The 22,394-nt window shown below is 33.6% G+C and overlaps 1 protein-coding gene and 1 long non-coding RNA gene across 2 annotated transcripts; one reads left to right on the top strand and one right to left on the bottom strand.

Moving 5' to 3' along the window:
* The first annotated feature begins 7,693 nt into the window (after positions 1-7,693).
* LOC107951153 (ferric reduction oxidase 4) lies at positions 7,694-15,634 on the top strand. Its single transcript, XM_041077814.1, has 6 exons — positions 7,694-7,912; positions 8,046-8,340; positions 8,446-8,680; positions 13,221-13,876; positions 14,536-15,242; positions 15,328-15,634. The coding sequence occupies exons 1-6, from the start codon at positions 7,762-7,764 to the stop codon at positions 15,465-15,467; spliced, it is 2,184 nt and encodes a 727-aa protein (XP_040933748.1). The 5' UTR covers positions 7,694-7,761; the 3' UTR covers positions 15,468-15,634.
* Positions 15,635-20,558: 4,924 nt separating this feature from the next.
* Positions 20,559-20,981, bottom strand: LOC107894726 (uncharacterized). Its single transcript, XR_005901912.1, has 3 exons — positions 20,919-20,981; positions 20,681-20,804; positions 20,559-20,605 (listed from the first exon to the last, which is right to left on the bottom strand). It is a non-coding gene; the product is annotated as an uncharacterized lncRNA (long non-coding RNA).
* Between the last annotated feature and the right edge of the window lie 1,413 nt (positions 20,982-22,394).

Here is a 22,394-nt window from a genome sequence, read left to right as displayed (position 1 = left end):
TCCTTGTCATGTGATTAATCTATCAGAGATTGAAATTCAGTCTGATTGGAGTTATGAAGAGGAACTGGTTCGTATTTTGGCTCGGGAAATAAAAGAACTACGAAATAAGAAAATCTCATTAGTGAAAGTACTGTGGCTCAAACACGGGGTTGAAGAAGCAACTTGGGAGCCAGAGGACTCAATGAAAGAACGTTATCCTAACCTTTTCACTGGAAAGATTTTCGGGGACGAAAATTTCCTAAGGGGGGAGAGTTGTGACAGCCCTAATTTGACCCTAGTCGGAAAGTGGTTTCGGGACTATAAAACCGAGTCACGAAAATAATTAGATGTTATATTCTGTGCTTATTATATGTGAAAGTGCATGTGTGAAAAATTTCATACTTTGATTTTGTCATTTGTATGTGAAATTATTAAATAGGACTTATGTGAAAATTTTTGAAAATGTGATAAGTTAATTTGAAGTGGCCAAATAATTTATGGTGTAAAATAGGTGGATTTGCATGTTAAATCTTCCACTTTAATTTGTAGTGGCCGGCCATAATGATGATGAGAAGCAATATATGCATTATATATTAATATTATAATAGTTAATGGCTTAAATTATGAAATAAAAATTAATTAAAATAAGAAAAGATGATAAAAAGAAAAACAAAATGTTTTGGTTCATCTTCTTCTTTAGCTTAGCCGAATCTTAAAGAAGAAAAGGGGAGATAGCCATTCGGTCACCTTTGAGTTGGAATTAAGGTAAGTAATCCATGTTAGTTTTTGAGATTTTAGCATAATTTAAGCTAGTTACTAAGTTCCTTACTTAGCCCATGTCAAAATTTTGAATTGTGTGGTGATATGAGTAATCGGCTATGGAAGAATTTGAAGGGAATGGTTGTTGTCTACATGTTTTAATGAGTAATTGTGGATGAGTGAAGTTTGAGCTAGCTAAATGTTCATGTAGGTGCATTAGATAAGAAGGTGAAATCGGCTTGTGTGTATGTGTAGTTGCCGAATGTGAATTTAGATAGCATTGAGTAATTTGCGTTTTAAAATGATGAAATGGAGATTTAAGCTTGATAGAATTTTGTTAAGAATGAATGAAAGAATATGTGTATTCGGCTATGGATGTTTGGATAATAAATTAGTATGGATGCCCTGATGAGTTATGTTCAAATTATAAGTTGAATTTAAAGCTTGTTAAATTTGCTCTTAATATTTCCGGACAAGTTACTTAGTTAAGCTTGTTAAATTTGCTTTTAATATTTCCTGACAAGTTACTTAGTTGAGCTTGTTAAATTTTGCCCTTATTATTTCCGGATAAGTTACTTAGTTAAAGAAAATTTTAAAGTACTTAGTTAATTGATACTAGCTTAATGGTGTGTGTATAAATTAATATAAACTTTGTATAGGTACTAAAGGTTGTGGATGAATTCAGCCTTGGGAGAAATTTTGGTATAAAATGCTTGAATGTTAACAGGTTATTGCTTTAATGACCGAATGTGTCAATGGCTAATGCATGGACTAGTTGATCAATATATGTTAAAAGGGAAACGCAAATAAATACCTATTTGATGAGCTATATATATATATTCGGCTATATGGTAAAGATATATATATGAAAATATGATAAGCCTTATGAGTTTTGTGTTTGTGTATGTGAACTAAGTATACAATGAATATTCGGCTATAAGCTAGCTTGATGGGACTTTAATAAATTAAATTTTGTTTGAATTAGCTTAAGAGCTTAGAGAACCAAGGTTGGACAGGGGAAAAGAGAAAATAGTTGAATAGTCAAACCGAGACTGTTCGAAAATATATTTGAGGTAAGTTTTAAGTAGTTAAATATTTATAACATTCGATAATGACATGACAGATTATGAGAATTTAGTATTACTTGTCATATATGTATATGGCCGAATGGCAATTGTAATGGAAGTAAAATGTGATATGCTTTCATGATCAGATGATAGTGTTAGATGAATTTGAGCAAGATGTTACGTGTAAACTATGAAATGTTGAATGTGAGTGATGAAATGAGATAAAAGTGAATAAAATTTAGGGTAATATATTTGAATAATGCTTGTACCCAATTTGGTGTGATTGTGTTATATGAAACTTGTTGATTTGAATATCGCACAGCATTATTCAGGCCTTTGAGCCTAGTAGGCTATAATACCGGTGAGATACTATTCGGGCCTTTGAGCCTAGCAGGCTATAATGCCAGTGAGATACTATTAGGGCCTTTGAGCCTAGCAGACTATAATGCCGGTGAGATACTATTTAGGGCTTTGAGCCTTGCAGGCTATAATATCGGTGAGATACTATTCGGGCTTTCGAGCCTAGCAGGCTATAATGCCGGTGAAATGATATCAGGCTTCGAGCCTAGCAGGCGAAATGCCGGTGAATGAATTCAGGTTTTTAAACCTAGCAGGCTGAATACCGGTGATTTGATAAAAGTCTAAAACTAAGATACCTCGTGTTAGAACAACAAATGAATACATTCAATACGTTAAGTTGGCCAGGTACGTATTATGTATTTATATGTGAGTATGATTTGAATTGAATCATAAGTGTATAATGTGATACATATGTAAATAAATGTTATATCTATGTCTATGATCATAATACATTCGGTCAAGGTGTGAAAGTATGCGAAAATATTCGATTTATTTATGCCATATGAATTCAGATTAAGTGAAATTAGAATGCTAATTGTGCATTATGTGCTTGTGTATATTCGGCGAAATGGTAATATATCTAGAAAGTGACCTCTTGAGAAATTGAATAATTGATGTATAATTGAGTTTATTTGTTGCATTGCTTAAAACTTACTAAGCTTATGAAAGCGTACTCCGTTTGTTACGTTTCTCTATTTTATAGATTGTTGACTCCAGCACCTGCTCAGAAAGGGATCGTCAGTAACTCGTCACACTATCTATCATTTTGGTATTACTATGTTTTGAAGCTAGTATGGCATGTATAGAATAGACTTAAGTAAATGATATTTTTGAGATGTTGTTGTATATGGGCCATGCGAATATGGCATCTTTTAAATGTTTGTATAAAGTTTTTGAATGCATATAAAAGTCAATGTTCTTATATCAATGTGATTGTACAAATGTGATATTTTGGGTTGGTAACACTTCATAACCCATTCCGGCGACGGATACGGGTTATAGGGGTGTTACAACATTACTCGGTACAAGCAATGAATTAAGTTTAGGGGTGTGGAAACACGAAAATATACACACTTTTTCATGGCCTTTTTAAATCAAATTCATGCAGTTTTGGTAAAATTATTGTTGAAAAATGTATACTTATTATAAAATAATTATTCTGGACTTAAATTATAAAGATAATTAATTTTAATTAATTTTATAATAATTTTTTATTATTTTTTATTATTTTCAACTGATTTGCACAAAGGGCAAAAAATGACTCGGCAGACACTGCTAGAAGCGCAAAATCGAGACACAATTTTGAAGCACCAAGGAGAATTAATTTTTCAGCCTAAGATTGTCCAAATTATGTGTATTAATTCATAATATAATTAATTTTAATTTATATCCAATATAATTTAGGTTCAATTAATAAATTATTAATTAATTATGAAAAGTGGCCCAGTTGAGCTGAACCGAGGAAAACCGAACCAACTGAGTACTAGACAGCCCAAAACCATCCCTCGGGCTGACCCAATCAGCTTACTTGGTTGATTAATTATCTTGAAAAATGGCCCTTGAATACTTGTTCAAATTGCAAACAAACCCCTCCACTATTTGTGCCTTTCTAGATTTGCCCTAGCCTTAATATAGTAAGTTTAAAAACTTTAGACTTGCGACATGTGTGGCCGGCCATGGGAGGGCTCTTTGGCTGCTGATTTTGGCTATTTTTAGCAGCCCTCTCACCCTATAAAACCCCCTTGGCTGATCATTTCAACACACCTCAACTTTCTCATCTCTTCTCTTCTCTCTCAACTTTATCTCTTTATTTTTCCATCTGTTTTCCTTTGTCCTCTTGCTGATTTCACCTCTTGAAAAAGAGTCATTCATCCATCATTTGGAGCAGCATTCAAGTGTTCATAGAAGCCTTGGTTCGACAAAAACAACTGAATAAGGAAGAGTGGAGCAACTCAGCCAAGCCATGGGAAACACCAGATTTGCTTCTTGATCCATATCTTTTTAAATTATGTTGTTTTTATGATGAACATGTCTATGAATATTTATGTTGATATGATTTATTTAATTAATATGGCTTAAATTTAATTCGTGTTAGGTTGATTGCATTTCGTCTTCTTAATTTATTAAAATTGTGTTTGTGTTGTTATAAGCCTCAATAAGATGTTTGATTAAGTAAAACCATGACTAAGTTATTCTTGCATTACAATTGTAAGGTAACTAATGAATTAATTATTTAAACGGATTGAAATTGTAATTAATTGACACGATACTTAATCAATGCATGTTTAATCATCTAAGGTAGCTGAGAGTTAAATTAGCAATGGTATCGAGCGATACAATTGTCTTACATAACTTGTAAGATTATTGTGATTAAACTGTTTCAAGTTAAAAATACATTGTTACCTCACGTAATCTTTTATGTGCTTATGTGATTAAATTAATTGTTTGAATTGGCATAGAGATATGTACAAGAGATTATTTAATTTCATAAGTACGTATGTGCATTAACACATTTGCCTATTAAAGTTTATTTAATCGATTGAATTGACATAGAGATATAGTCAAGAGATGAATGGATTTTTGTAGGTAAGTATGTTCATAAGTTAGCAAATTACCGAGTTGCTGTGAATTTATTCTTAACAATATAAACACGAGTTTAATAATTCTAAGTTAAGAAAAGTAATTAATCTAACACAATTATGTCACCTTGATTAAAATCAGCTTTTGGGGTCGTGCATTAGAACTTTATTTTATTTTATTTATTTTACTTTGTTTTCTAGTTTTTAATCATTTCTCAAATCAAAATATTTTTCTTCACCAAAATGTTTTAAATTGCATTCATAAATAAATCTTTTCATAGTCCCTGTAGGTATGATAACTCGACATTTACTTGTTACTTTATTACTTGTTGCGATTGTGTACACTTGCACATTTTCGTCGTTCCAGTTGGACAGGCAACATTGAGGCTCGCACTATCCAACTTCTATTTTGGTAGTTTGTTGATTAATTATTTTGGTTTTGTCTCATGTATATAGGATATTTGGAGTTGATGAGTTTTAAATTCTTGTTTTAATTGTAATGTGTTTAAAGTTGTTATATAATGTGAAGTTTCATGTTTTCATGGTAGGTCTATATAATGAATGTGGTGAAGTTATTTGGAAATGTTATGTTAACTTTGTTTTGTGAAATGGTTGACATTGAGATATAATGTTTGGTTATATGCTTAGTTAAGTTTTAATGAATGGTTGTATTGTGGATCTTATATGTGCCAATGGTTGGAAATGTTGTTGTATAATTAGTATAATGGTAGAAAGTCATTATGGTATTAGTTGAACGTGATTTCAGTTGTAATATAATTTGGTATAAATTGATGATTTTGGCATATATTATTTGAGTCATAGTTGATGATTGAATAAGATTAACATGTTAGTTATGTTTTGAGTTGAATGTTTAATATTAATGTTTGAATTGAAGTGCTAATGAGGACATATTGGTTAGGCACTTAGGTTGATTGTGAATTGATATATTTTGGTATGTTTTGGCACATTTTGATTAGGTTTGGATGTTGGTTAATGTATGGCTTGGAACCTAAGAAAGGGTGTGTGAAATGGCTTGTGTTTGAAGGTGTTTTGGAGTACACACAGCCTGTGACACGGTCTGTCACACAATCGTGTGTCCTACATGCTTGTATGACATGACCATGTGCTCTGTTTAATTTTGGTGATTAAGGTTTACACGGTCTCAGAGACTAACATGGCCTGGCGACACAGCCGTGTGACCTAGAGTTACATGGGCATAGCTTAGAACACAGTTTGGCCGCATGGCCATGTCTCTACTCCACACGGGCTGAGCCTTGTCACATGTCCTCGCGACACGGCCGTGTGACCCCTTTTTTTAGTTTTTATACTATTTTTATATTTTGATTCAATTTAATCCTTGGTTATTTCACAATCACTTTTAATACTGTGTAGGCTCAATTTAAGTCCCGTTTTATTTTGAATGACATATTGATTGAATGAAATTATTAATGTTTGTTTTAAAAATAAATTCTTTAATTGGAAATTATCTATGTTCATTTTGTTAATGCTTGTAACTTCCTGTAGCCCTAGCCCGGCGACAGAGACGGGTGAGGGGTGTTACAACAAGTATCACATTAGAAAAAAAATTATCAAACTTAAATACCAAATTATGGATTAAGCCTAAAAATTAACATGTGTCTCTATTTTTTTTAATATTTTGCTATACCCCTATAAGACACTTATCAACCCTTAACCCTGCTTGTGGAGTCTAAAAACTCCGCTCACAGTGTACCAAATATTTTCCTTATATTAAATATGAGTGAGTATTTGGTACACCGACAGTATTTTTTTTTATTCCACGAACATTCTTATAAAATTGACATGTGTCTTTTTAAAAAAATAATTTTTTAATATTTTACTATACATTTATAAGACATTTATCAATTTTTTAACTCTAGTTATGAATTTTTTAAATTTTTATCATTACATATATGTTTTGATTATCTTTAACAAATGTGTTTGAATATTATATATATATATTTACATTTGCTTCATTTATAGTCTAATTTGTTTTGTTCATATCTGTATTCTGATTTATGCATACGTAACGGATTATTCAGTATTTTTCTTATATTGCAAAGTTTTCTCTTGTACTATCAGTACTATCATTTCTAAGAAATAAAGTCAACTATGTACTAGCATTAGAAGCACAATCCCTATACATTAAAATTAGTTTATACCACTAATATACTATTACTCTTTTAAGTTTGACTCTAATAAATCAAATATAAAGATATTACCAAGTTGGAAAAAATTAAAGTGGTTTTATTTTCAAACATTTAAAATTTTGATTGTTGAGAGAATTTTACATACATTCCACTGCAATGTACTTAAACTATGAAACAAATTAGAACATGTATGGTTACATCAAATATATATATATTGGTCAGTCAAAATAAAATTGTTACTAAAAACTGAAAAAAAAAAAACTAAGGATAGTAAAGCAAATATACTATTACCAGACACCTGAAGCAAACCAAAACATGGAAGTAAAAACAAAATGCACCAAAAACTTAACATTGAAACTTCCATTTAAAGATAAAAATATACTAGGATTAAAAACCTCTTAAATATCAGCATAATCTATGTAGCAACACCAACGCAAGATGAGCTCCTTATCTCCGGCAAAGCATCCATCACAACCAAAACCACAGACTTGAATCAATAACATGCCAAACGAATTTATCACCACGTTGCCCAATTAAATGACAGATCTCCTGAGACTCAACCTCCCATGATCTGTCAACCTCACAAGATTAAATTGAAATTTTTCAATCCCAAAATAAAAACCAAATGAAATCATCCTAAAGAATCCAAACTAAGTGCATGTATGCATGCTTCATGCTGTTTTCTCTTTAAGCCCTTTACTATTCGATACTCGTAGGTGTTTCATATATATATAAGCCTCAGGCAGCGAGTGTGGCTTTATATACATACATACATACATACATACATACATACATACATACATACATATAAATATATATGTTTAGTAAAAGCTTTTAAGGAGAGAGAAGATGAGCAGCAAAGGAATGGTGCGGGCGATTTTCCTTGTGGTTTTCGCTGTGTGGTTGATGATTTGGGTTATGCTGCCGACTAAACTTTACAAAAACACATGGACACCCAACCTGGAAACCACTCTCAATTCTACTTATTTTTCAGGACAAGGTGAGTTGTTGTCTTTGATGCTTTTGGCTTTTTGCTGCTAACTAACTGTGCGATGTTGTTTCACTCTTCAAATCTTGTGATTGATTCCTTTACATGGCGTTGCATTGCATGCACCCACTTTTTAACTTAACAGGGACAAACCTTTTGCTATTTTCTTTCCCCCTGATGTTCATTGCTGCGTTTGGTTGCGCTTACCTCCATTTTCAAAACAAATCGACCGACTCTTCTAATCACTCCAAAAGGTTGGGTTTGGACAGTGTTACTGCCTTGTTGAAACGACCGGTGGTGGTAATGGCTCCCCTTGGAATTGTTTCTGCATTGGAGCTAACGTTTGCATCCATGTTTGTCGCTCTCTTAATCTGGTCCCTTGCAAACTACTTGCATGTCAGCTTCGGAAACCTTCACATGCATAAAGAAGGCGAGAAAATGTACGTATACGACAAAACCCTATGTGTTTTTAGTTTAAGTTTGAACTTTGAATATTAATATATGTGGGATTTTTTTTTTTTTTTGGTTTATGCTTGATGGGGCAGATGGGAAGCTAAACTTCGAAGTGTATCATTAAGACTTGGATACATAGGGAACATATGCTGGGCATTTCTCTTCTTCCCTATAACAAGAGGGTCATCAGTTTTGCCTCTAATTGGGCTAACCTCAGAATCAAGCATCAAATATCATATTTGGCTTGGACACCTCTCTAACATACTTTTTGCTGCTCATACAATTGGTTTCATTATCTACTGGGCCATCACTAATCAAATGGCTGAGGTATAGTTTTCATCAATTCATTCTTTCCTAATTACCTTTTACTCTTTATATTCAATCTGATAAAAGAATTATGGAGGTCCTTATGTTAGAAGTCAGACTACATTTTGTCTCCTTTACTCAAGAAATAGACCAATTAGTTCCTGTGCATTAGATCAAAAAGTAATTTAATCCTTTTTGTTAAAAATTTTATTATTTTGTATAGTTAAAAACTGACATAGTTGACAAAATAACTAGACAGTGACACATGGCTTACTATGTGTATCGTATGCTAACGTATAAAGACCAAGTTTTAACAACAAAAACAGATGAAACTTTTAACAGAAAGACCAAGTTTCTCTTTAATCTAACATATAAAGATTAATTTATCCATTTTTTAGTAGAATAATAAAATATAATCTCACTTCTAACACTAGTACATAGTCCTCTATGGATATGGGTAAAGGAAAGGTGTGGGATCACTTTTATTATGCATCTTTTATGGGGTTGTCTTCTTTATTGGAAAAAATACATAAAGGTGGGGTTTAGATTCCTTCCTTTTTGATCGTCCTTTCATTTTTACCTTTCAAAGGTAAAAAGAAGTTAAGATCATTGAGTTGTTGTTGATACTTGATAGAACATTTTCTTTTGTTGTTTATCATGGTTAGTAACATGTGTCATTGTGCCATGTATTCCCTTTGCATTTAAAGAAGTTTTGTAATATCATCCAACAGGATTCTTTTGTATCTCAATCAAGAACGCCCCATCGACATTGAATTTTTTTTCAGCATGCAATTGATTTTTTATCTAATTGATTTCATTAATATCATCTAATGGGTTTAATTTATGTGATAAAGACATTAAGCTTAGATATGGGTGTGCATCCCAAAATGAACGTTGGCGTAGAGAATATAAATCATAGGCCCGAAAGGAAGTACAATAGGAGAAGAGGAGGCACCAAATACTTTTTTTTTTTAACAAAACAAAACGAACCTCAAAGGCTTAGCTTTCATTTATAGCATCCAGAATTATAAGATCGTGAATCTCTTTTAGATAATTCACATCGAAATTCCAAATACAATTATTACTCAATACAAATTTGGTAATAAAACCAGCAAGCTTATTACTGGATCTAGCATCCAAATGATGATGGCATCCTCAGAGGACTTCAGCTTCTTATAAATGTCTTTAGCTAGCTATCCCAAAAACGTTATATCATGATCAGGGATTTAAATTGCGGTCGCGGTCGCGTTTTCGGTCGCATTGCGTTTATCGCGGTTGCGGACATAACGGATGCTATTGCGGTCATTGCAGGTATCGCGGTCGTGAATTTTACATAACTTATTGTGTATTGCGGGTATAGCGGGTTTCGGCAGTAGCGGTTTCGGACGGTGCCATTACCGTTATATAACGGCCGCTATTTCGATAACGGACCGCTATTTAAATCCCTGATCATGATCCCTTCTATTAATTTTATTCACAATATTTGCATTGTCAGATTCGAATTGAACCCTTTTTAAATTCAAACTTTTTGCCAGGCTGTCGCCTTCTTCAATAGCCTCATTTCTGCCCATTCACTATTAAAATTAATATCTTTTACACAGCCATACCCTCCCAAACCAAAACTATCTTCATCCCTGACAATCACACCCAACCCCATGTTCCCCTCTTTAATGAAAGTGTCCACATTTATTTTCGCCACCCTACGGGACGACTTTATCCATTTACGACCAGTAGGTTGACTAGGGAGCATCGGTCTTTCGCTAAAGTTAGGGATCCTGAAGTTGTTACTGAACGTCAAAGCTCTATTCCAGATAGTATTCGCATCCTCCTCTTTACCACGAAAAGTAAAATTTTTCTATTACATTAGGAGTTCCAAATGAGGGTAATGAAGTTTTCCATAACTTTTTTATCAAGGATTCTTAAGGCCATCTCCAACCAGTCGAAGCACCGATCGAATACATTGCTGACCAATCTATCGTCAAGGCCTCTACACATTAGAGTCTCCCTCGCAGTTGGACAATCCTTTAAAGCGTGAATAAGTGTTTCTTTATCAGCCCCACAACGCTGGTAAGCCGGATTCATTAAAGGTCGAATGGATGCAATTTTTGAATTTGTAGCAAATTTTCATGACCCACTCTCCAATCAAAATTTGAATCTTTGGAATGATTTTGAGCTGCCAGATCATTTTCCAGAGCAACTGGTGAGGTCCCATGCCCATCTTTTTGAGGATGAGCCAAGAGTACGCCACTTTAGTAGTATAAGTACCATGATGACTGTGAAACCAAACAAGCACATCATTCGGACAGTGAGGAAAGATGGGGATATTACAAATTTGATCTCCCAATGTTTCTCCATAAATATCATTCACCCTATTCATGTCTCAGTGTTTACTATCTGGCACCCACAGCTCATAAACTTTCTTCTCGCTCACTTGCTCCCTATTGCATATAAAAGCATCCCCATTAAGACCTTCAAAGCCCCAATTATCTTTATGAATATCCAAACTTTTTCCTTTTCCCACTAGCCACCCAAAGCCTTGTCTTAAACTTCGAACAACTGTGGCAATATTACTCCAAGTAACAGACGGTTTATCAACATGTTTTGGGCTAGAGAAATTACCATTCAAGAAGTATTTTGAGCTGAGAACACGATAACAAAGCGTATCCTTATCAGTGAGAAGCCTATAAGCTTGTCTTCTGAGAAGAGCTAGGTTGAAAAGATGCAAGTCTCTAAAACCGAGACCCCCCATGCCCTTAGGAATACAAATATTGTCCCATGCCATTGTAGCCCAACCTCGGTGCTTAGTTTTACACGCCTACCACATTTTGCATATCCCTGAGTTCATTTTTTCAATAATACCTTTAGGAGCAAGAAAAATAGACAGGGCATAAGTTAGTAAGGAGACGTTTTAACCAGCTGTTAATTCTAGAGGAAAGACGATTAAGAATGTCCTTAAGAGGTAAAGATTTCCTCTTCTCGATATGCAAAGGTAAGCCGAGATAATTATCTAACTTCTCAACCACCTTCATACGGAGCATATTGCTGATAAGCTCTCGTTGATTAGCAGGGGTGTTCGGGATAAAATAAACCATAGATTTTTCTAAATTAATTTTTTGTCCAAACATTTTCTCAAAATCATTTAAAATATTCATAAAAGCTTCAACTTTCCCTTTTTTGTTTCTAATAAAGAGGAGAGCGTCATCAGCAAAAAAACAAATGGTTAATATTTGACCCTTTCATGCTAGCCTTAACACCCCTAATAATCCCACGATCCTGAGCACATAGAAGCATTCACGAAAATGGAGGAGGCACCAAATACGGGTATATAAACTTGGGTTGAAACCAATAATCTATCAAATCAAATTAATTTTAGTTAATTAATTAGTCATCAAATTTAATGTGGTTAAAGGTTAGATAAATTTTTTTGAGAAAGTTCGATTATTGATTAATTCAGTTCAAAAATTGTTATTATCTTTGGTTTTTTTTTAAGACTTCAATAAATTATTTTTCTTTTTCTTTTCATTTTGAATTATTATCACAAATAAGTCCCTGTTTTTTTTTTACTGACAACTTTACTGTTGATGTTGCAAATTATTGTTAAACTTTTCTGCTATCTTGTGTTTTTTGCCATCATTAATATTGCAATTTGTTATGAGTTACGTTTTTAATTTAGTGTTGTCATCACATTATTATTATTATTATTATTTTAAATTTGTTTGATCCAAAAGAAAAAAATACATTTTACAAGTTTCCGTTAATATGACCTGTTAATGATTTTTGAAATTTTTTATTTAATTAACGAATAAAATTTTTTAAAATTTAAATTAATTCAATTAATAATATTTTTATTTGAATAATAACCAATGCAACCGTTTAACAACCTTAGCACCAAATTAACAATATGCATGTTTTGGGGGAACATTTTCTTTATATAGTATCATTTTAATCTAGGAAAAATACAGTAGTTTTACTGTTGGTTAAGTTCTATTTATTGATTCTTGGAGTTTCTGTTATTACAATCTTTCATTTGATATTTATCCTTAGAGATGTCAAATTTTAATAATTTGAAATATTAAATGTTGAATAAATTAAATATTAAATTTATATTATAAAATTGTTTAATATGTTAATTAAGTATTAAATATAATTATATTGCTTGATTATCTATTTCATAATTTAATTTTATTACTATAATATTTTATATCATTGTAGATAAATTTGAATAAATTTAAATATAATAATTTGAATACCAACTATTGTTAGGTATAGTAGTGAGTCACATTGCATTTTCAGAATTAGAATTTAAGTTTAAATTTTAGAGACGATATTTTTGAGAGACTACTAAAACCTTGAAAAGATTAATATTCATAAACTGTAAAATATATATAGTTTTTTTTTTTAAAAATCAGCTTAAATGTGATAGGTACTTATTTACCATATTCAACATTTTCTTTTTGAAAATTTTGTATTAATAATATTTTAATATGGTTATAGTTGATATTTGTTATTGGAAGATCGGAGTGAGAACTGATAAATGTAAGTATATTATTTGGGTGTGCAGATGGTGGAATGGAGCAAAACTTGGGTATCAAATGTAGCAGGAGTGATTGCAATTGTAATTGCAATGCCAATGTGGGTGACAAGCTTGCCTCAGTTTAGACGAATGAAGTTTGAGCTTTTCTTCTACACCCACCATCTCTACTTTCCCTACATCTTCTTCTACGTACTGCATGTGGGCGATGCTTATTTCTGCATGATCCTTCCTGGGATCTTCCTTTTCCTCATTGATAGATACTTAAGATTCTTACAATCCCAACAACGGACCGCATTATTGTCTGCACGTCTCTTACCATGTGGCCTTCTTGAACTCAACTTCTCCAAGACTCCTGGTCATTATAACTATCCTGCAATTAATATGCTTAAATCTTCTTATATATTTATGATTTCAGCTGTTATTAATCTTTTCTTTGGACCTTCCAGATTGTATTATAATCCGACCAGCATCTTGTTTGTGAATGTCCCTAGAATTTCGAAGTTACAATGGCATCCTTTTACAGTTTCTTCCAATTGCAATATGGAGACTGATGAGCTTAGCGTGGTGATCAAATGTCAAGGAAGTTGGTCTCACAAGCTTTACAAAGAACTCGGTTCATCTTTGGATCGTCTTCAAGTTTCAACTGAAGGGCCCTATGGGCCTAATTCTTCTCATTTTCTGAGGTGGGTGGGATGTTTTCAATTGATAACTAAGCTAAATTACACCCTACGTTCTATTAAATTATTAATAAATTTACCTTTTAACCATTTAAATTTAAATTATAAAATATCATTAAAATATGTAAAATTATATAATTATCAAAATAGTTTCAACTGAAGGGCCCTATGGGCCTAATTCTTCTCATTTTCTGAGGTGGGTGGAATGTTTTCAATTGATAACTAAGCTAAATTACACCCTACGTTCTATTAAATTATTAATAAATTTACCTTTTAACCATTTAAATTTAAATTATAAAATATCATTAAAATATGTAAAATTATATAATTATCAAAATAGTTTTTTTTTACTAATTTATCGATTTTTTAAATAAGTTGAACCATATGATTTGGACTAATTCTTTAAAAATCCAAAATTTTCTGAAATAAAAAGCTGAAATTAAGTCTGTCAAAATACTTATTTTCACTAATTAATTAATTTAAAAGGTCCAATTTGGATATTTTAAAATTCCACTCATCCCACAAACAGTTGCTTGATGATATTAGTGATTTGAACTAAACCATAACATTAATGAATGACAAAAAAAAAATTATACCAAATTGATCCCAACTTGAGTACGATATAGGGGCGAAAATACTAAATTTACCTGTTAAATTATAAACAGGCACGAGTGTCTGGTATTGGTGTCCGGAGGCAGTGGCATTACTCCCTTTATCTCCATAATCCGAGAGATAATTTTCCAAATCCAGAAGCCAAATTTCAAGGTTCCACGAGTTATTATGATTTGTGCCTTCAAGAACTCAGCTGACCTTGCAATGCTAGATTTGTTGCTTCCCATCTCGGGTACTCCACAAATATCCCAAATACAGTTGCAGATTGAAGCATACATCACCAGAGAGGAAGAGCAGCCAATGGCTGAAGCCCACAAACCTCTCCAAACAATATGGTTTAAGCCAAGCCCCTTAGACTCACCCATTTCTGCTACACTAGGCCCCAACAATTGGTTATGGCTTGGGGCAATAATTTCATCCTCATTCCTTATGTTCCTTCTTCTTTTGGGCATTGTCACTCGTTATTATATATACCCTATAGATCACAACACTGAACAAATCTACCATTTCTCTTATAGAGCACTCTGGGATATGTTTCTTGTTTGTGTTTGCATTTTCATTGTTTCTAGTGTAGTTTTCTTGTGGTACAAGAAACAAAATGAAAGGGAAGGGAACCGAATCCCGAACAGAGAAATAGCAACACCAGTAACATCACCAGGGGTGTCGCCATGGTTTTCTGGTGCAGAACTCGAAAGCCTTCCCCATCAGTGCCTCGTCCAAGCTACCAATGTTCATTTTGGTTCAAGACCTGATTTCAAGAGTAAGCTTGTTAATTGAGTGAGAACCTTAAACAGTAATGGCGTCCATGTTTATAGTAAAATTGACGGTTCCTCTCGATATTGCAGAAACACTATTAGACTTAAAAGAATCAGATGTTGGAGTTCTTGCGTGTGGACCGAGGAAGATGCGGCACGATGTTGCGAAAATTTGTGCGTCTGGATTGGCACAGAACCTGCACTTTGAGTCCATTAGCTTCACTTTATGATCAACATGTATATGTTATTTGCCGAATGCAAGACATGATTATTTACTATAGTATTGTGTAATTCCATCATTGTATAAATACAAGCACTGCGATCTCCATGAAAGTTAGTAATTAAGACTTGTTTTCTCTAAGCTATAGGTCAAAAGGTACAGGTTTGTTTGTTTGTTTGTTTTTTGGGGTATGATAATAGAACCTGTCACCGTTCCGGTATGGTAATATTTGTTTATAAAAAATATTTACTAAAAGAGTAGTTATTTGTTACGTTTTAAATATTCTTATTTAAGTTTGGTAAAAAAATATTCTTAGTTAAGCGAACATAAATATAGTGTGCCAATTGAGTTAAAAATCTAGTAGAGGTAAAATATTATTATGTATCCTTAGGTAATATTTTAAAAAATTACTACTAATTAGTTAAAATTGTTAATGTGGAACTTCGTTGAGAAAAATCTTGAACACATGAACAACTCCTTAAACAGAAAAACAAAACAATAGGACAAGGCTCCAAGGCGTGTATCAAGCCACTATCGTTAAGGTTCTATTCACCTCACCTATACTCGGTGTGCAAATGAGTTTTAAGCAAACAAACCTCGAGGATACAATGAAGCCCAGTGACTATTTGCGTTTTGCATTAACAGAAATAGTTCACTAAGCATTAAGCAGAGTATAACAAGAAAATCAAATTCTATAAAGAATTTCTGCAGTAATTCTTTATAGGATAATCTAATAATAGTAGAAGATGGAGGAATATTAGAAAAAACTTTTGATAATTTTTGGTATATATTCCAAATTAAATCTCACTACTATTTATAAGAACTCTCTCTTCATAGACACATAACTTTCAATAAGTATCTTTTCTAAATAATCACATATTTAAAAGAGACATAATTATTCAAATAATATTTCATAACTATTCAAGTAATGTTGATTATATAGTTATAATTCTTTGTCCAAAATCAAGTGATATAACTCTTGATCAATAACTAAAAGATATTTCACCCTTTCATTTATAGTTATTGGAACACTATAAATATTTGAAAATGTTCCAATAATCTCTCCCCATTTTCAAAATATTTTACGTTTTGATAATATTGGAAATCAATTTGCATAAATGAAGATGTCTTATGATTGAACATTCGCTTAGTGAAAACATGTTAAAGTTAATCGAAATTACATAGTAGATTAAGCTTTAAACCAACTAGTCCATTTGGTTAACCAAACACATCTCACACAATGATTTCAACATCGGTAAATGTATAGTATCTAGAAAGACTATTATGACCATGTGTCTGTGTCCTCTTTTCATGAGTGTTGTTAAAGCCAAGCTCGTCAAGAGTGTTCCCGTATTTATAACACTCTAACATATTAACGTTATGACTCCATTAAGAGTACATTACTCATCCTTCCATTATTACTACGGGTACCTAACACTTTAATCTTAAGATGGATTTATTTATAGTGCTAGCAGTCACATACTAATGATGTACTTTGTCTAATTAAACTCAAGACTTGGCATTATACCAACGATCAAGTCAAGTTTCCATCATGTGTAACAGCTCAATTTTGGGCCTAGTCGGAACAGTGATTTCAGGACCACTATTCCGAGGCCGGAGAATTTTTTTTAGTATTATTTTATGTGCTATAATATAATTTTATAAGTGCATGTAAATTTTGGTCAGTTAATTTTAACGATTTCTAGTCCAATTTCGAAAAAGGACTAAATCACGTAAAATGTAAAAGTTGTGTGTTAATGCCTAAATGTGTTAATAGATTAGAGAACTAAAATTGGAGGTCTTTAAAGGGCAATTAGACCCTTTTTAAATGTGTGGTCGGCCAAGGGGAGACCAATTGGTCAAAAAGCCAAAAATTGTGGCTTTTAGGTGTTTTATTTTGACTAATTTGTATTAAAATAAGAAAAAAAAAGAAATAAAATGTCATTTTCTCTTTCATTTCTTCTTTTTCCTCACGAAAATGGCAGCAAAGAATGGGGGTTTTGAGCTTTAAATTTCCAGCCACTCTAAGCCCTAACAAGTAAGTAATCTTTGGTTATTTCTTGATGATTTTTATATTTTTGGAACCCCTAAAGCATAAGCTTTCAAATGAGGGGTCTAGTTTTCAAAATAATAAAGAGTCTAGAGTTTTTCCATGAATGCATATATGTGTTGTTTGCTGAGTTTTTATGAAAGAATATGAGTTATAATTGTCTAATAAATAACTTTTGTGAAGGAAATTTGCATGAAAATACCTTAAAAAGGTTATTATGCAAAGTTGTAATTGTAAATGTGTGAAATAGTTAAAATTATGAGTTGATATAGTTATGAAAATGGTTCATCTAGGCTCAAGAAGTAAAGAAGTGTGATAAAAATTATTTTACGAGCATAGGGGCAATTTGGTAATTTTGGCAAAATAGAGGGGCAAAATTGTAAATTTTGCCAAAGTGTGTCAATGGACTAATTTGATCAGTACACTATTTTAATTAGCTAAATGTGATGTTTTAGATGTTGAAAAATGCGATTTGGGCCTAGAACGGGGAAAATCAATTTATGGACGATTACGTCTTTTTTACCTTTGTGGTATCGAGGTAAGTTCGTATGTAAATAATACCATGCTATACATTATTTAAATGTTATCATCACATGAATTGTACAAATATTAATGTGTATGTGATTAATATAAATATGATGGGACAAAGCCTTGATAAGCAAGGAAAAATCCCGTTTGAACCTTAGGAATAAAATAGGATACGAGTGACATGTCACTAGGAATTATGAGTCTAGATGACTAGCTCGAGAATGAGCATTTAAATGTCATGAGATATGAGGTAGCTTTAGCTACAATTGAGGCACTTATGTGCAAAGGTTTTTCTGAGTATCCAATTAGTATTCCAAGTGTTCAACGGGTAATCCGAGGAAAGAGTTGATGATGGTCCAAATGAGGTAAGTCATTGGTGAGTATGCAGTTGAGTTATGTTACGAGTTGTGCAGGTATGTACACTAAGCCTATGAGAAATCCTTGGTATGTGATGATCTATGATGCATAAATATGTGTTCTTACCATGATGGATGAAATGATGTTGTATTAAATTTGTGAACAATGATCATGAATGAGTAACTTAGCCTTGACAGATTTGAGTTACTGCAGTAGTGTAACTTTGAAAATACACTAAAAATAGTGGAAAATGAGTTAAAAGCTGAATAAAATATTAAAATAAATCTTATTAAGTCTAGTTTCTTATAAAATAAACAATGTAAGCAAACGAATTTCCTATAATGGGATATTTGAAGTTGCATGGGACAGAGTCAGAATGACTTCAAAATTGTAACACCCCAAACCCGGCCCAGACGTTATGGCCGAATCTGACGTTCCACGTTGGAGTTGAAAACCCACGTTCCATTTTAGTGTTTTAAAAACCATATATTTTGTTGAGTTAACAAAGTGTATGGAAGCTGGGCACCAGGTAGGTATCCGAGACAGAGGAGGTGAGCCATGAAGGCTGCTTAAGTACCAAGCTCTTTGGTTGGATCCAATCCTAGACATGCCCACAACCATAGCCACACTTTGCTATATCGAGTTTAAATTTGTTTAAGTGGACATCTTTGATAAATCGATTAATCGTGGTGTTGAGATATTTTGAAAACAAGTATCGCTTTGAAAACTCGTCCTAAGTCTAGCCCATTTGAACACTTATCAACCAGGTTTGAAGTTATTAAAAATAAAATAATCCCGAGAAGAAATAAAAGAAAAGTTAAAAATGGCCTTATTACAACCCAAAAATAAATAACAATTAAAGGGAATTAAATGAAAACCAACGCTTATTTAGAGGTCCAAAAGCGATCACCGTGGCCACTCTGAATCCCCTCCAACTCAAGTCCCCACATCAAGGCTCACCTGCAAGGTTAAGGAAAGGGGGTGAGTTTGGAAACTCAGTGTGTAACAAGCCCATTTCAGAGCCCAAAACAATAACAGCATGTTGGGCCTAAGCCCAAATCCAATCTCAAACATGTACTGGGCCATAACCCTTTTAATATTTCATATTTCATAACACTGAGCCGAAGCCTTTTCATATTTCATATTACTAGGCCGAAGCCTTTACTGTAAACGGTATGGCCCATAGGCCCTTTTCAATATCACATATAATGTCAATGAAAGAATGCAAGCCCATTTTGGGGAGGCTACTCAACCCACTATCCGCTACTCTCCACCCGTACCAACCAACACACCATGTGGGGATTAACTCGACCCACCCCGCCATAACTCTCCACTGGCAGCATAGCTGCTTTATCATATAACTGGAGGCCTAGCCTCTTTTAGTAACTGGGGCAAAAGCCCTTTTTATAACTGGGGCATAAGCCCTTTATCATAACTGGGGCACAAGCCCTTCATCATAACTGGGGCATAAGCCCTTTAATAACTGGGGCATAAGCCCTTTAATAACTGGGGCATAAGCCCTTTTGCACTTCCTCCATCCATATAAAAACCCAACCCAATGCATTTATGAACATCTCATGTGCATATCATACATATCATGTTTATCAAAATCCCATGCATTAAGTTCATATATAAACCCTAGGGGTATAATGGTCATTTTTACCTAGAGGCAAAATGGTTATTTTCATGTTATAAGGGTAATCTTGTAATTTTACCAAAAATTAGGGTTTCCATGTTCATTAATGATTACTAACAATTCATGGGTGCAAATAGTGATTGTGGCCCATTTTTAGCGAAATCTAGTTATTGGGCCTAAAACCCCTAATGGGCCCTACTTAGCCGATTTTGTCATCTAGGCCCACTTAGCCTATATCCATAACAGTAATAATAGTTCTAACATGCAATTTTAACAAATTTCCGTTTTCTACCAATTTTTCCCAAATGGGCCCGAAAGCCTATTGGGCCCTAGTTCAGCCCCTCGAGGCCCAACTTATCGTGAACGCCAAAAACACGTTCTTACCGTTTCCAATGTTCCTGATCATCATCTCAATGAATCTAACTAACTAATGAGCGTTCGCTTGCTCACGAGTCCTCGAAATGCCAAAATTTCGGCATTTCGGCTTTTCGGCATTTATCACTTTAAGCTTATGAAAAGGGTTCGTTACACACCTGATTTGCGATATTCCTTGACGAGATCTCCTATGCGATTTCTCCTATAATCAACCACTTATAGATTAGACCATGTTAATATTAAACCAAATCGAAAACTACCTATTATCATCACTTACACATTCGGCCACCATCCACAATGGCCCTTGGGTTCATAGCTTTGCCGAAGTTGATGACTAGATTTAGTCACTCCGATGATCAAAGCTTTTCACACACTCCTCGATCGGTAGCCTTTAATCCTCACTAGCACCAACAAACCAAATAACACCAAAAACCCTTTTAGCCTTAGTCGACAGAGGGGTTTTCAGCTTTTCTTAAACCACAAGATACAAATGGAAAGAAGGTTCGAATACTTACCAAGAGATCTACTCGTTGAAGAACGTTCCAAATACCTTCCTACCCCATATCCGTTGTGAATCCGACTTAAACATGCGTAGAAAATATATCTAAATATTAATTCCCGAATCACTAAAATATGAAGCTTTCGGTTTTTCAGAAAATATTAATCTAAGCTATTACGAGGGTTAGTACACACCTGTTACGGGTTGAAATTGAAACGTTTCCAAAATCAATCGCCTACGATAACCACCACCTGTCACTCAAACTTAGCTAATCCAATATCAATATATGTAAATCCTAAGCACATCAGTCATACGAAACATAAGGGCATATTCATCATTTTACTATACAGGGGTATTACGGTCACTTTACCCTACAGGGGCTTTACAGTCTTTTTACCTAATAAGGGTATTTTAGTCATTTCACCCTACAAGGGTGTTTTGGTAAATCTACAAACCAAGGGTATTTCAGTAATGTTGTAAACCAATGGTATTTTTATAATTTTTAGAAAGTCAAAGGTATTTCTGTAATTTTGTAAATCAGGGGTATTTTGGTAATTTTATAAATTGAAGGTATTTCGGTAATTTCACAAAACTAGTGGTATTTTGGTAATTTTACAAACTAGGGGTATTTTGGTAATTTTACAAACCAGGGGTATTTTAGCAATTTTACAGACCAGGGTATTTTGGTAATTTTGTAAACCAAGGGTATTTTAGTAATTTTGTAAATCGAGGGTAAAACTGTAATTCTGTAAATTAAGGGTAAAATAGTAATTCTATAAATCTAGGGTAAAACGGTAATTCTGTAAATCGGGAGTACATTGGTAATTTTACAAGTCGAGGGTATTTCAATAATTGGTAAACTAAAGTATTCTAAACATGGATAACAATACTAATGGCTCTAAAGCCCATTCTCGGCCCAAATGGGCCCACACACTCGTGTGGCCCTTTTAGCCCAAATCTAGCCACAAATATTAGATTCACCTAGCCTAGTCCAATATTTACTACATAATCAAACAACTTATCCAATTGGGCCTATAGGCCCATTAGGCCCACATGACCCCTTTCGACCCATCGCGGCCCGAAGTAGCCATCCTACAGCTAGAGTAGTAAGAAATACACACTTGATAGGAGACTGGAGTTAATCCACACTCTGAGCACTCTTAGCCGACGCCCAACCCAAACGAGCACGCCATACAGCGAAAGGGATCAGCCAAGAAAGGTACATTTACTCTCCTCATGGTTCCCTCTATTTAAAGCCAGCTTCACAACCACTCTTATATTAGCTTCCTGATGTGGGATCCCTCCAACATTAGAGTTTAAATTCAACACCAACTCTTGCCGCCCCCTGTTAGCAAAATAAATGCTCTTTGCTTGCCATGGGATTCGAACCTATGCCTCCCCATAAATGCTCCACACGCTACTTGCCACTAAGCCACAAGGCTTTTTGCGTCATATTTTATCCCCAATTAATTATAAGGTCTAAAGGCCAAAG

The sequence above is a fragment of the Gossypium hirsutum genome, chromosome A09 (assembly GCF_007990345.1).
Source record: "Gossypium hirsutum isolate 1008001.06 chromosome A09, Gossypium_hirsutum_v2.1, whole genome shotgun sequence".
Lineage (NCBI taxonomy): Eukaryota > Viridiplantae > Streptophyta > Magnoliopsida > Malvales > Malvaceae > Gossypium > Gossypium hirsutum.
The sequence above is the reverse complement of the archived record's forward strand: the minus strand, read 5'-3'. Positions and strand labels throughout refer to the sequence as shown.